The sequence below is a fragment of the Chlamydotis macqueenii genome, chromosome 12 (genome assembly GCF_036417535.1).
Source record: "Chlamydotis macqueenii isolate bChlMac1 chromosome 12, bChlMac1.mat, whole genome shotgun sequence".
NCBI lineage: Eukaryota > Metazoa > Chordata > Aves > Otidiformes > Otididae > Chlamydotis > Chlamydotis macqueenii.
The window spans coordinates 16,066,250-16,080,267 of NC_141567.1; the positions used below are offsets into that span (position 1 = coordinate 16,066,250).

General features: G+C 43.7%; 1 protein-coding gene across 1 annotated transcript in view; it reads right to left on the reverse strand.

The window, feature by feature from the left end:
- Window positions 1–276: 276 nt before the first annotated feature.
- HCN4 (hyperpolarization activated cyclic nucleotide gated potassium channel 4) overlaps window positions 277–14,018 on the reverse strand; it is a 102,355-nt gene continuing 88,613 nt past the window's right edge. Inside the window, exon 8 of the mRNA XM_086757268.1 lies at window positions 277–2,012. Coding sequence (XP_086613394.1) covers window positions 439–2,012 — 1,574 coding nt within the window. The 3' untranslated portion in view covers window positions 277–438. The remainder of the gene's footprint in view (window positions 2,013–14,018) is intronic.

The window sequence follows — 14,018 nt, forward strand, 5'->3', positions numbered from 1 at the left end:
AAAACCACCAGCTACAGGCCTGACCTGATGTTCCCTTTTACGGCCCATGTCAACCTTCTATCTTTGTCTCAACAGGAAAACCCTTTTTGGTGGCTTCTATGGCTGATCATTCATATGTTCCAGCTCAGGCACATGCCTTGTCTGTGCGTTACCTCATTGGATTAAATTTGCTCATATCCTTTTGTTCCATGTATTAAAATATTCTATAAAATCAAGTGACCAAAAATCTATAGCTCTAAGAATACCTGGTTATCTTATTTTTTTGTTGTTTTTTTCATGTGGTTTTTGTTTGTTTCTAATCACAGTTAAACCTAAACAAAAGAAATGGAGAAAAAAGGAGGGGGGGGGGGCGGGGGCAGAAAAGGAAAAAATGATTCATGAAAGTCTAATCAGGAACCGAATTGCACAGCTGACATAACCAGCTCTCAGAAGGAGTCCTCACAAATTGGAGGGCAGTTTGGATCTGACAGGTTCGAGATCGCCTGTGAACACTATGGATTCTTTCCGTCCACCAGCAGTCAGAGAAGCAGCACCAGCAGCGCTGGCCCCAAACACCAGTGGATGTGGTAAAGAACCTGAGGACATCTGACGTGGCAAAGTCACACGTCCAGGAATTGAGCTACAAGGCTTCCCAAGAAGTCCAGTCCCTCCACCAGGAAAAGGAGAGAAGCTGGAAACAGATTCTCTGGAGGAATGAGGAGAATTTTGGCTCAGTGTCTGAGCTAGCTCTTGGGGCAAAGATGGTTGGGAAGCAGAAATCAACTTGATGTCCTGGTTCAGACGTCCCGGTGGCACAGGTGGCGTGCTCTTCGACTGCAGGATCTGCGGAGGTGGGCTGGCGGTCTGAGGCAGGAGCAGAGATCCGTGAGAGCCTGAGGCCCCAGAAGGGCCACACTGAAAAGTTCTTGTTGCCACTGGGCTCTGACTAGGAGGACTAAGGCCAGAAGGGGTATAACAGGGAGAAGCAACACCAGACTGCTGTAGTGGAGACATGGAGGCAAAAGGTGGCCGTTCTTGGTGGAGCTGGGCTATTGTTCCAGTTAAAGATCCTAATGCACTTGGATGTGTTTGGCACAGGCCTGAGGACGGCCCACCAGAGGCCTGTGCCAGCTGGCTTAGGCTGGAGGATGGAGAGTTGGAAGAAGGAGGGTGTTGGAAGTGACTCATTCCCCCCAAAGTCCCACTGCTCGAGAGCTGCTGTAACTGTCCCCCCTGCGGTGGTCTTGTGGGCTGAAACTGGTTGAGAAGACTGGGAGGTGAGTTTGATGAGAGCTGGGTCAGTGATGTTGATGGGGAGCTAGTTGTGGCTTGCTGGAAGTGCCCAAATCCACTGCTGGAAAGGGCTGGCTGCTGCTGCTGCTGCTGCTGCTGCTGCTGCATGGGCTGAGCTGTTCCTAGAGGTGATCCAGAAGGTGCTTGTTGGAACTGGCTCAGTCCCACTGAGGACGTGCCGCTCAAGCCTGGCTGGCTTGAGCCACCTGGAGGGGATCCCACCTGGAACTGGCCTAAGCCGGCAGCAGCTGAGAATCCTGCGAGCTGCTGAATGTGGAAGGAAGAGGACGAAGGGGTTTCTGCTCCTGGCGTATGCAGCTGGGACGGAGTACTGGAAGGAGAGCCAACAGCAGAAGGTCCAGTTGACGGGATTAAAGACTGAAGCCTTTTCAGCTGTCTTGGAGTCTGGTTGGATTGCTGTCCCAAGGAACCCAAGACGGACACCGGAGGACGGAAGATGGCTGTCGGGAGGCGTGGATGGTGGGTCAGAGCTATAGCAACAGAAGTGGTGGCTGCTGCAGCTTGCAGGGGCGCCTGGATCAGTGGAGTCCAGATGACAGGGGTGGGCGTGGATGCGGCAGCAGCAGCAGCGGCGGCAGCAGCCTGGACATTGTGAGCACAGTGTGCCATCTCTCTGTCATGCTGCACAATCTGCTGGATGATCTCATTCTCTTGGTAGTTGAAAACACCCGAATTGAGGTCATGCTGGACTTTATGCAACAGAATGGAATTTTTCTTGCCTGTAGAGAAAGTGAAGAGAGAAAGTGTCATTCCGAGACGTCAAAGCATGGGAGGCTTCCTCAAAGCCAGACTTTCCTCAAACTATTGGTACTGTGTCCCAGTGTCATTATGGGATCTGTGTACAGCCTCTGTGCTCCAGCAACAAGATAACAAACATCACATCTTCTGCTTTTGTGGTATGGTCAACAAACCTCAAGATCCCATTAAAATGTGCCCAACAGGACACACATTCTTAGTTAGACAGACTTTTGCTAGCTGTGGTAGATTGGTAGCAAAGCTTATGAATCTGGAAGAGTCCCATTTTGCACCTCATAACCTGAACTTCCATAGACAAAGAGAATAAATCCAAAGGCTGTATTTTTTGTGTGTTTGCAAAGGAAAACCTCAAAAATACAAGTTCGGTGAAGTCTCCTGAGCCTTCAGCTACTCTCCTTTGGTTACATCTTTTTCGTCATCTGTCTCACGCAACATGTTCACTCTGGAGTCAAATATCTGTTGAAAACAAACTTCTCTGTGAATAAGAGACAGAAGGACTTTACTTGCTGGAAAAGCTCGGTTGGCCCAAGTAAGAGCCCTCAGACATGCTGCAGCTACCATCTTACTTGGCCATGCCCTTCTATCCCAAACTTCAAGAAAACTGCAGGCTAGCAAACGTCATGTTCCAGCTGGACTTCCTAGCCTGCAGTAAAATATTAGCTCAGCGTTTTGCCTTTTCAATGGGCTGGAAAATGTGGCATAATGAGTTTGTCTGGCCTGAAAGTGCACCTGGCACTGAAGGGATGCATTCTGCTGGACTGAAGGACAGAATCTTTCAGTGCAGGGGGATGAGATGCTGCCAGTGATGCCCTTTCACCAGAGCTTCTCAAAGAAGAGGATTTCTGATGTGGACAAGCTTTCTGCATAACAGCTTTCATATCTCTGTTCTCGTAACAGTGTGCAAATTGGTTTCTGTGCCAGCATTGATTTATAAAGAGCTGGTATATCCTGGCTTGAATGATTTTCTTAGAAAATTAGCGTGGATTAGATCCCCTGTTCTTGCCTTTTCAAGGGTCCTCTATCCTGACAACATATGCCAGTTTGACTTGATGACAGCACCTGCCTATGGGCTTCATTTTCACCTCTGTTTATTGAAACTGGTTGGATTTGAAGGGTTCAGCCTAGTTAAGTTCTGTGTGTGAGTGTCTGTGTGCGTGCCTGTGCATACCTGGCCCCCTGGTTGCATGTCTGCACACAGCTCATTTTGTAGCCGAAGCTCAGGGTCTGAGTGTAGAAGGGTCACCTCTAGATGAGGCACTAGCCAGTTTGGATCAGATCAAAAGCTGTATTAACCCTCCTCCTGAACCAAATGTCTCCTCAGGCCCTGCCCCCATTAGCAAACCTCTGCTCTGATTCAAATGTCATTTCTGCTGGTTCCTGTCTGATCACTTCTAGTTCCTGTACAGGACCAGGGCAAACAGGCAGCACCTTACCAACTGCTGCACATTTAGAGGGAATGAGATAGCGGTAGGTACGGAATGGAGGCCTGGATGTAGAAGGGCCTCTTTTTCTGTATTTTAACCCCCAAATCAGGTCATGCTTTAAGAAGTGAAGGCTGGCAACACAGCTCATGTCAATGAAGTTTCCTGCAAACAACGGCTTGTCTATTAAACTTGTTGCCACACTTTCATGAAATCACAACTTTCAAGATAAGTCAACCGTTGACATTACCAACTAAGAACCACAATTTGATATTTTATTTGTCCCATACAGCGTTCTAATTTAAACTGGTCAGCTGATAGTCTCCTAGAATGAATGGTTAAGAGTGGACTGCCATGTTGGGCAGTAGTTCCCAGTGTGATTCCAGAGGAATTTCATTTCAATCCTATACCAGTCAGATCTCAGATCTTTATGTACAGACGTCGGTACATCTCTATGCATAGATGACATCCAGATAATTTTTGGGGGGTTTTTATTGTATGATGTATCTTTTATATCTGTAACAGATAAAAGAGTCAGAGTTTAATGATATGCCTCTTACTCTAGCCAAATGTAAAATCAAACATCTGGCAGCAAAGAACTTGAATGACACTCTGAAGAAGCTAGCTGGTATGCTGGTGTCCTAAAAAGTAACTCTGAAATAGCAGAGTCTTGAATATAACTAGTTGACTTCCAATTCTACCATTAGAAAAAGGTGAAAAAAATTATTGCACAAATAAGGAGGAAATTGTAAAGTATAAGGGAGACACTAGTCACTACCATATATAATGCTAGGAAGTCACACAGTATGATTTAGTTCTAGTGTTTAGCTGCAAAGCATGAAAGGGTGCAGAAAATATCCACAAGAATCAGGCTTGAAAAACATCAGTGAGTAAGTACAACATATTTATCTTCTCTCAGAGAAGAGGTGATTTGATACTGATTTATAGAGAACTTCACAGATGAAGGAAGCTGCTAAGAACCATTCCCTTTGGTTCCAGAAGAACCCACGAGTTACTGCGCTACATACTGTGAGAAAAGTCTGTGAAAAAAAAAAAGACAGAGCAATCCAACTATAACTGTAGTTATACACTGGAAGAACACACTAAGGGTTTTTCCTTTGCTGCACTTTTAAAAATCAAGCATTTATCTCTTTATAAAGGACGAGGTGTGGCTCTAACAGCAGAGTGCTATGCAATAGTGCTATGCAAACAGCTTGCAATCTACAGGCCCCTGGTCAACGTTCCCAGTGGGCTGAACTGCACCATAAAACCAAACCACTAAAACGCTGACAGAGTTTTGATTCTGGGTCTGCAACTGCTGCGTTTGGGACACGCCTGTTGTGGGTAGTGCTATGAGCTGCCTACTGCTTTTGTGTTTTACCTACTGCTAATCACTCCCTCAAAAAAAGCAGTGAGGCATATGGACCGGTCTTTCTTTTCTCACCTTGGAGAAAGACACCAGCCCTGGAAGGACACTGCTGAAGGCAAACTGTTCTGAGTTACTAACATCATTACAAGGGCTGGAGAGCTTGTCTGCACTGGAAGTGCTTGTGTAGGATATGTATATAAAGCCCATTTCATTGTATACTGGACTGGAATAGATAGCACTGGATATCCCCTACACAGACAGATCCTGGTTCTACCTGCCATTCCTGCAGCCAGGCACACCAGAGGGAGTGTGGATGTCACCTTTAAACTTAAGAGCAGTTTTGCAGTGAACATACAGTGATAGGGAGTGAATGGCGCAGAGGGTCACACTGCACACACACAGCAATTTCCACGTGGTATCTACTAGAATTACAGATACACTCACAAACAAATTAGATCACAAAGAGTTGCTTAAGCAGAAACAGAAAGACTAACTGCCATAAGTCTGGAGAGAAGGAACAACCTGTCTTAAATAAAATTGACAGGTAAGAGAGCATCTGGCCAGCACACTTGAGTTAAAGAGGAATTCAAACTGCAGGTTTGTAATCATTCTCTTTCTGGAGTTGAAGGTACAAATCCCAGCATGGGGAATCTGTAGCTATCTCGCACAACTGCAAGGTCAGGATGTGGATGGGAGACAGCACGCTGAGTTCAAAACAGAGAGGCAAAAAAACCACCTTACCACATTTGTTTCTTGAAAACAGACTGTAGCAAAACCAGGCTGAGGAGGAATGGCTAAGGGTAGAAGAAGGAGAAACAGCAGATGTTGCTAGTGCAGCTTTCTGAAAAGCTCAATACCAGCAACTGCTCTGTGTTTCTATCACTACATCTCATCTCACTCTTTTAATTCCATGTCACCTGTCTTTGGCTTCTGATTTGCTTGTCTGTGCTTGAATAGCCTGCAATTTCCAACGCTGCCCTCAATTCAAATGAGAACCCATAGCGATGTTAATCAGAGCTGCACGGATGAATTGAAGGGACTGATGTTTTCATAACCAGAGCTCTTGATGACACAGAAAGAGCTGAACAGCAGACTCTGGTTTCCTTGGCAGAGCACTGAATAGAGAATATACTAACATTTTCCAAATGTGTATTATTCACTGGAAATAGTTTGATCAAAGATCCTTAAATTTGTGTCAAATTGATAAAATAATTCCAGCAACAACCTTGAAATGATTATTTTTGTTAGTTTTTAAAACACAACATTTGAGTTTTAATTTGAAACTACATTACATGTTACTGGTTTCCTGCACCCCGCTTGAATCTATCAACTGTTTAATTAGATCAAATTTTTCTTTTCTGTTTTGCCAAGAAAGTCTCAAATTTCTGCTCCAGGACATTTTGAAAAAATACTGAAAACATTTTTTCAATTATTGAAGGGGAGAGGAATTTTTAAAAATAATTTTTCAAAATTGTAATTGGTTATCAAACTGAAAAATTAATTGGTTCCACCATCTAATTAATTGTATAATTTACATGAAGTTTCCACACACCACTGTGAGTCTTATTAGTTGCTTCTGGAGAAAATTCTCCTTCCAGCCAGCACCAGATGAGAACAAGCACAGAGCTGAGTCCTGATGGGACAAAGACATTTTCCTGGCAGGTCTGACTAAGGGCCTCCACGAAACAGTGGAATAAGGCAGTAGGAGCAAGTTTGCTTGGGCCTGTGGTTCTGAGATTATTTCTCCCCCTCATCTTATTTATGAAATTGCTGGAGTTTCAAAATCATTCTTTCTGTTCTGGATTTATTGTCACAGCATCTGACTCAAAAGGAGAGCAAAAAGATAGCAATCAAAGAACTGAAAGGCTGATTAGTTTGGCTCTGTGTAACCCTAATTGAAATGATGTTCTGCAGCTCACAACTACATTTGGTGAACCACAACAGAGTCCTATGTTCTTGCTAAGCCAGTGAGAAGTTTCATTAGGAGAGAGGAAAAGGGACTCCTGTTTCCCCTTCAATCTAATCACTCGAGCACAGGAGGCTGTATGTTACAGAGTTTCTCCTTCTATGTTGTTTAACTTACATAAATTAAAGTGCTGAGGCAAGTCTAAGGGTATTAAGATAAACAAGCCACCCAAGCATTTCTCCTAAACCCAAAATGCAAATTTATTGAGATGCTACGGAGCTGGCATAGGAGCCATCTGCAACCACCTCATGCACCAACTCCCTGCCCTTGCTTACTTTGAGGTAGCTCAAGGCGCTTTACCTTTCTACAAAGGAGAGAAAAGCTGCCTTGGGTTTCTGCAGGGCAAGTGGTGCGTGACAATCTGATGAAGGGAGCACTGGGTGGCTCCCAAGCAGCCACTTGGGCCGGATGTGCCCATGAACAGGGCTGAGGGCCAGCAGCAGAGTCAGTTAAATGGCTTAGACTAGCGGGTCTCCGTGGCACAACAGACTTTTTTCTTCTCTTTGTACAGCTCCTAGCACATAGTCAGACAAAAATAAATAACATCAATGGATTACTCTGGATTCTAAAAACTCCCTAGTTTCCCCACTGCAACTAACAGGCTAAATATAGGGGAAAAAAGGAAGATATTTAGAGCCTAGAAGATGTTCATAGCAAAACTACTGGTGCTTTGAAGTGGAGTGGGGTATGTAAAATTACGAAAACCAAGCAAATAGATGTTGCTCCCTTAACAAAGAATTGCAAAGTCAGATTTTTCTCAACTGTATATAGCACACAAAAGAACAGGGAGAAAGGCTCACGTGATTTCATAAAAGGAGCGAGCACTCAACAATAATTCTTCTATCAAATAATCAAAATTAGCCTGCTGTTGTTAAAATTCTGCACAGACACAGGGGAAATTAGCTGTGACTTTCTGTTCATTTCTCTTTTCAGTTCTGTCTAAGCCCACTGGCTGCAGTTTAAGAATTCAGGTCACTAAATTGCTTTCTGAATTTGCATGTATTTGAAATAATCTCACTTTATTAGGCTGGCTTATGCCCTGGCCTGCTGTTAAAGTGGCTGCCCCCTGCCACATGGTTATTTCTTTCAGGTCTTCACTTCTTATTATTCATACAGCTGGGTACTAAACACCCTGCTTGGATCACTGGCTGCAGCAAAAGGCTCACGGCACATTGCAGCTTTGAAGGTGGTCTTTGCCCTCTCTTGCCTCTGGGTTACCTGTGTCCTGAGCTGGTCTCTGTGGTAATTCACCTTGCTGCCATCATCCCCAGAGGGGCAATACAGCAACTGGCAACTGCAGGCAAAGAAACCCTGGACATAATAACTGGCAGTTTGTCACAGCTGCCTCTGTGCCCCAGGGGAACTCTGCTGCACTGGGACTGTATTGGTTGGAAGGCCTCACTGCACCAGCTCTTGCCACTGTCTTAAGAGTTCATGTATACAGGGAAATGAGCTGGAACAGAGATTTCAAAATAATTCTTAACTCCCAGTATATGTGCACTTTTCCTGTTAAAGCCTGACTTTCTCTCAAATGTAAGTTAACCCACACTGAACTGTATTAACTGTCATGGAAAGATTTTGCTCAGAATTGAAGTAGCTCTTGGAAGCAAAGCAAAGCAAAGCCAGTTGGATCACCTCTTAAGAGAATCCACAGAGGAGTTCAGCACACTTAACAAATCTGCTCTAGAAACTAATTCAGATTAACTTTCCTGAGAGCTTCGCTGTGTGAATACATTACAAACTGGATGCACAGTTCTCGATGAAGTGCTCTGCAGCAGTTGCCATTTGTGTGCTCCTATGCCATAATACGTACAAGGCAGCACACATCTGCATCCTGCAGTTTCATTTCTCTTGCTAAAGCTGTATCATTTGAACTCTGGTGGTACACTTAAAGTACAATATCCCGTTCTACCCTGCTTGGTCCTCTGCAAGCCTATGTGGAATCATGCCTGTACACAGGGGTTTTATTGCAGGAAACCCAAATGCCATATTGTGAGGGAAATAAATTCTGTCAATGTAGAGCCCATTGTACTGGGGAGGTTAGCTGAATCTGCTGTCTTATTACCATCTTAACAACAATAAATTAAAAAATTTAAAATGGATGATTCCCTGTCTTTCCAAGTGGAGGTCTTCTCTCCCGGTACAGCTCAGGCCTGCCACTGAATGCCTCTCCTCTCCTATAAACCGAATAGGTATCTTCCAAAATATGAGGCATCTCTTTTAACAGATAGAATATAACCTTTATCTGGGCCAAACCGCTGTAGGTCAAATGGTACATGGTGAATAATGTTACCTGATGAACTCATGACAGTTAAACAAAATTTAAAATAAATTAAGCGCTTCCCTCCCACTCTTCACATTTATGCCCATCATGCAGAGCATTGCAGAAAAAAAAAAAGATTTGAATATATAGGACTATCTAGAGCAAACTGTTTGCGAATATCCATGAACAGATGTAAGAACTGTGTAATTCTGGAGTGGCTGTGATGCCCTGTGCTGCCTGAAGCATGGTGTCCTGGCTGTTACTTATTGCTTGAGACTAAGGCCAAAGAGCTGCCTTCTCCTCAAGTGGCAGAAGTGCTTGTGTCTGGAGCCAAAGCTCCTGCACTTAATTCTCAGTGCCCTGCTGGAGTCGACAGCTGTGACAGGGACAGATTCTGGAAGACTCTGGACATTCTGGCACTGTTTTTCAGTCAGTTGTGTGCTTTGCAGCGTGGTCTGGTTGCAAATAGCTACTGGACTGCCTTCAAGGCAGGAAAAGTCCCCCGAGTCTAGAGGTGTGGTTGATAAGCAGGTCCTACTTCATGTAATTAAAGAGAGGGTTGAAAATTATTTTCAAAGGTGTTGGAATGGTAAAATGTTATCAGAATGGGTGTTTCATTTTGATGCAGGTAGCAAAGACCTGTGGATGTGGCTCTCTAAATATAAAAAGAATGTGGTAATCTGGAGGACCCAGGGAGATGGGGCACAAGTGTATTGTATCTCTTACAACTCCCCCAGTTTCCTCACTTCTGCTTACTGTTTCCCAGCTAGCCAGCTATCCGTTTGTAGTACTAGTGACTCCTGCCTAGAACACCAAACTTCCCAGAGAACTTGCACCCTGCAAGGTTGTCATGGGATAAACTGCTGTGACCAAGGTCATTTACAAAGTCAAAGACAAGTCTTTTGAGATCTCATCACACCCTCCGCTGTCCCTTCTACTGGGGTGTCTTAGGGTTTATTTTTCTTCTAGAGTTGCATGAGAAATGGCACTACATATTCAGGTGAACAGGGGTGCCAGTTCACCTTAATTAAACTGCAGTCATTTGCATTTACTCATGTCTGGTAAGTTGCTGGTATCTTTCCCTAGGCTACACAGAAAATACTCTGAGGCTGGGCCTTCACTTCTAAATAAAAATAAATTCAAATATTCAATTCCTGCTTAAGTCCAAGCTCCTACCTTGCATGTCTTCCAGGGTGTGATTCACCTAAGCCATTTTAGATAGCCACCTCAGGAGAAGATGAATCACATTCTAAATGCCTTTTTCTCTCAGGTGACTATAAAAGTCAGATTCAGATCTCCACACTGTAGTGTTGGAAATGAAGGGAGAGGATTTCAAGTCAGAGGAATACACACAGTGGTATTTTAACTTTGATTCCTCATGAACAGTTATGTTGGTGGGTTATTCAAGTGATGAGAGAGGACACAGCACAGGAGTACCTGTGTTACCTCTCGTCAGCCACCGATATCCTCACCTGCTCAGTACTTGGATAGCAAGATTCCACCTCCTTAAAGGGCTGGGCAGAGTTCAATGTGATTTTGAAATAAAGCTTCCTCTCAAAGTACACACACTCTAGCATTGTATACCTGAGCAACAGGAACTTTTATCCTTACATCACCTGTGTCTGCACCAGCAGCCTCAAAGAAGCACATATATATATATATGTATAGCCTTAGGACAAAATTTGCTTGCTCATCTCACATGTGCAGCTCTTTGGGGCTTACTCACCTGCGTACGGTAAACAAATTTGGGACTACAATGTGGATACAGTGAAAAATATATGCTGAGTACAAACTATTTTATTTATACACATATCAGTCCATTTCTTTTATTCATATGATCTTGCACAGCACCTGCCACAAGACAGTAGGCAGCTTAGAAGCATTCAAAGGCTGAGCTCCACTTTTGTTAGCATTATTTTCCCTGTAGAAAAGATAAGGAACGGCGGCACAGAGCAAAGGCATGACAAGGACAAACAGGAATCTGTGGCAGAGCTTGGCACAGATCCCAGATCTTCTCATTCACAGTTCACCTAGCCTAACACAGGCCAGCCCTTCCTCTGAGGCAGCAGATCCCAGAGTCATGACCTAGACAAGCAGGGTTGCAAACCCAATAGGATTTAAATTGCAGAAGCATGATCACGAGCTGAAAAATAGGGTGCCCAGTCAAAAAGTTTGGGAACAGCTATTTTTGTGGCTTGTTTATATGACAAAGCTTTTAAAAATTCTACCACTATAAGATCTTGAACAGACACTCTTGTACCGCAAAAATATTATATAATTAAATCCAGAGACCGGTATTATGTTGTCTTAGCTTTTCTTTGTTTTTTTTTTTTTTAGCATCTGCAATGCCTGGAGGAAATGCAAGGCACTTTTAATCCTGGGTTAGCTAGGATCCTTCTATCAAAACGTATGCAATTGGCATTCAAAATATATGCATTTCAAACTACGTGGTGAAAAATTCCTGATGAAAATGAAAAAATAGCTTCCTCTGGCTTTAAGTATGCTTTCAGCTGTCACCAGTGACCTTGATATGGATGGTAAGCAACCTTATGATAGACATTTATGGTATTTATTATAGCACAACAAACAATGGAAAATAATTGCCCCTCAATATTTTTGAATGCATCAATGAATTTTGATTTGACAATATTCACAACCTGTATTGTATTTATTTTCAAAGAACATTTGAGTGATTGTGATTCACAAGTGCAAATACTTGTGAAAACCTAATTTTAAGCTTCAATGGTCACTGAAAGCCAGTTTCAAAGCCAATCAGGAACAGAATGATGCAACTTATGTAACTAACTGACACATCCCAAACTAAGCCAATTCACAAGTGCTTGTCAGACAAAGAATTACTCACTGGAGAAATGAACAAATCATTTCAACACACAAATACTAAGAATTTTATAGCTTGGTCAAGAACAAGAGGAAGATTTAATCAGTGATAAAATTATCATTAATCAGTGATCAGCTTGATTTCCTTGAGTTTCAATCTTCAGGCCCTGAACCTCTGGGGAGTTATGCGTGTAATATTCTACAGCTCGAGGAGTTCTTTAGAGTCTGAAGTTACTCAGAGCAGAGTTAAGCAGGGACACAAATCTTTGTAGAATCCCATCCTTAGTCAATTCATGGAGACTAGTCCCTTCTAGTCTTTAAAGAGTTCTGCAAGTGCAAAACACCTGGGAAACTTCTTCGCACCATGCATGGCACAGGCAGGATGCCAATATCAATTCCCATTAACAACAGAGGTTACAGGGATACAACAACATACTCTTTGCCGAGCGATCAATGTAGCTGACAGCTCCCCAGGGAGCTGTGCCCTTCATGCTGCTGCACTGCCCATCTACCAGCAGGAAGCAATGGGGGCACACAGATCCGGGTGCATCTGCCCCTCTCCTTCCCCTCTGCCTAGCCACAGGCTTTCAAACTGCATTTGCTCTGCAAAGTGAATGCCTCATCGCACCTCCAGTCAACCAGTACTGCTCCTGTTGCTTCAAGGGATGCTATCTTACGTTCTCATCCAGTCTCCCTGCTACCTAGACAAGCTTAGACCATGCTTTCCAAATCCTCAGTATAGCAGGTAATCCTGTAAACATCTCTGCAGTCACTGTGGCTGGATGGACTGAGATTTTTCTCCCTGCTCTCTTGATTCCTCACTGCATGGGGGGAATACTGGATAGATCTTATCCTGGTATCAGAATTGTGATAGAGCCCTCTGAATCATTTCATGTACTCGGTGAGGCATGGCTTTCTCAAGGACATGTTGTCATCTGCATAGAAAGGAGTTAGTGAATGCACCACTGACTTGGACAGAGGCTCCCATTTGCTTCTGTCTTGTGTACAGATCCTTCACTTCCCTAAAAAGCCACATGCTGTTACACAGCTACTGCACTGCTTTTTCTGGATGGTTCACGTTTCAGGGGAAGGTGAAGAAATGCCTTATTGATAAAGACAGGGATTTTCCCTAGGATCTGCCAATTTCACTAGGGTACCCCTAACTCCCTTAGGTTATTTAGGGAATAACCAAGCCAGCCAAAAAGTGTTGGGCACAACAGGGTGGGAACGTGTTATGAAGATGCTATTTTGCAATAGTAGAGGATGTAAAGTTGAGAGAATAGGCAGCTTTCAAGTCTGATTGCTATGGAAATGGAGACTTTTACTGTACGACTCTGAAGGTCTCTGCATTTTATATGGCATAGGGACTGATGTTTCAGGTCAGCTGAATGGCAAAAGGCAGGGAGGACAAAGCCAGAGCTCTGCATCAAAGGGCCTGTTATTCTAATAGCTCTGTGTCACCTTCTAACCTTATGCTGACATTTTGCAGCTGCATGTGGAAGGGAATTTCACCTAGGGGAAGAAGCATGTGAGGTTCTTTATGCTGATTCAGAACTTTCCATGAATTTTAGTTACATGTGCAATGGCACAAAAAGCAAGAGATAAGTACAGGATGCCCTGCCTACCCAGTCACAGAGAACGTCAGGCTAGGAAGCCAAACAGCATTGACCATCTAAAGCTGAGGAATTTGAGATAAAGTCAAGCTGGCCCATCTCTGGTTGTGCCTAACGTTAACATTTTCTTAGTGGTTTGTACAACCTAATTTAAATAACCCAAGTGATGGGACTATTGCTACTTACTCTAGGGCCTCATTAGCATGGGCTTTGCCAAACTCTACATATTTAGCTCATAACCTTTTCCTCAGAGGTCACACTTTCTGATTTGCAGCAGGTAATGAGATGCACAGAATACAATGTTCCTGGCATGAAAAGCCCCAGAGGCACTGCACCCCTTGCTGGGATGCCAGCTTATTCCCTACCCCCCTCACCCCATTATCCTCCTCACTTCCTGCACTGTATTCAGACCTGCACTGACCTTTACGATTCTGAAAAGCAATGAAAATGCATGCAGTTTTAAGAAATGTATAATAAGGAGTTGAAGAAGCAGCTGAGA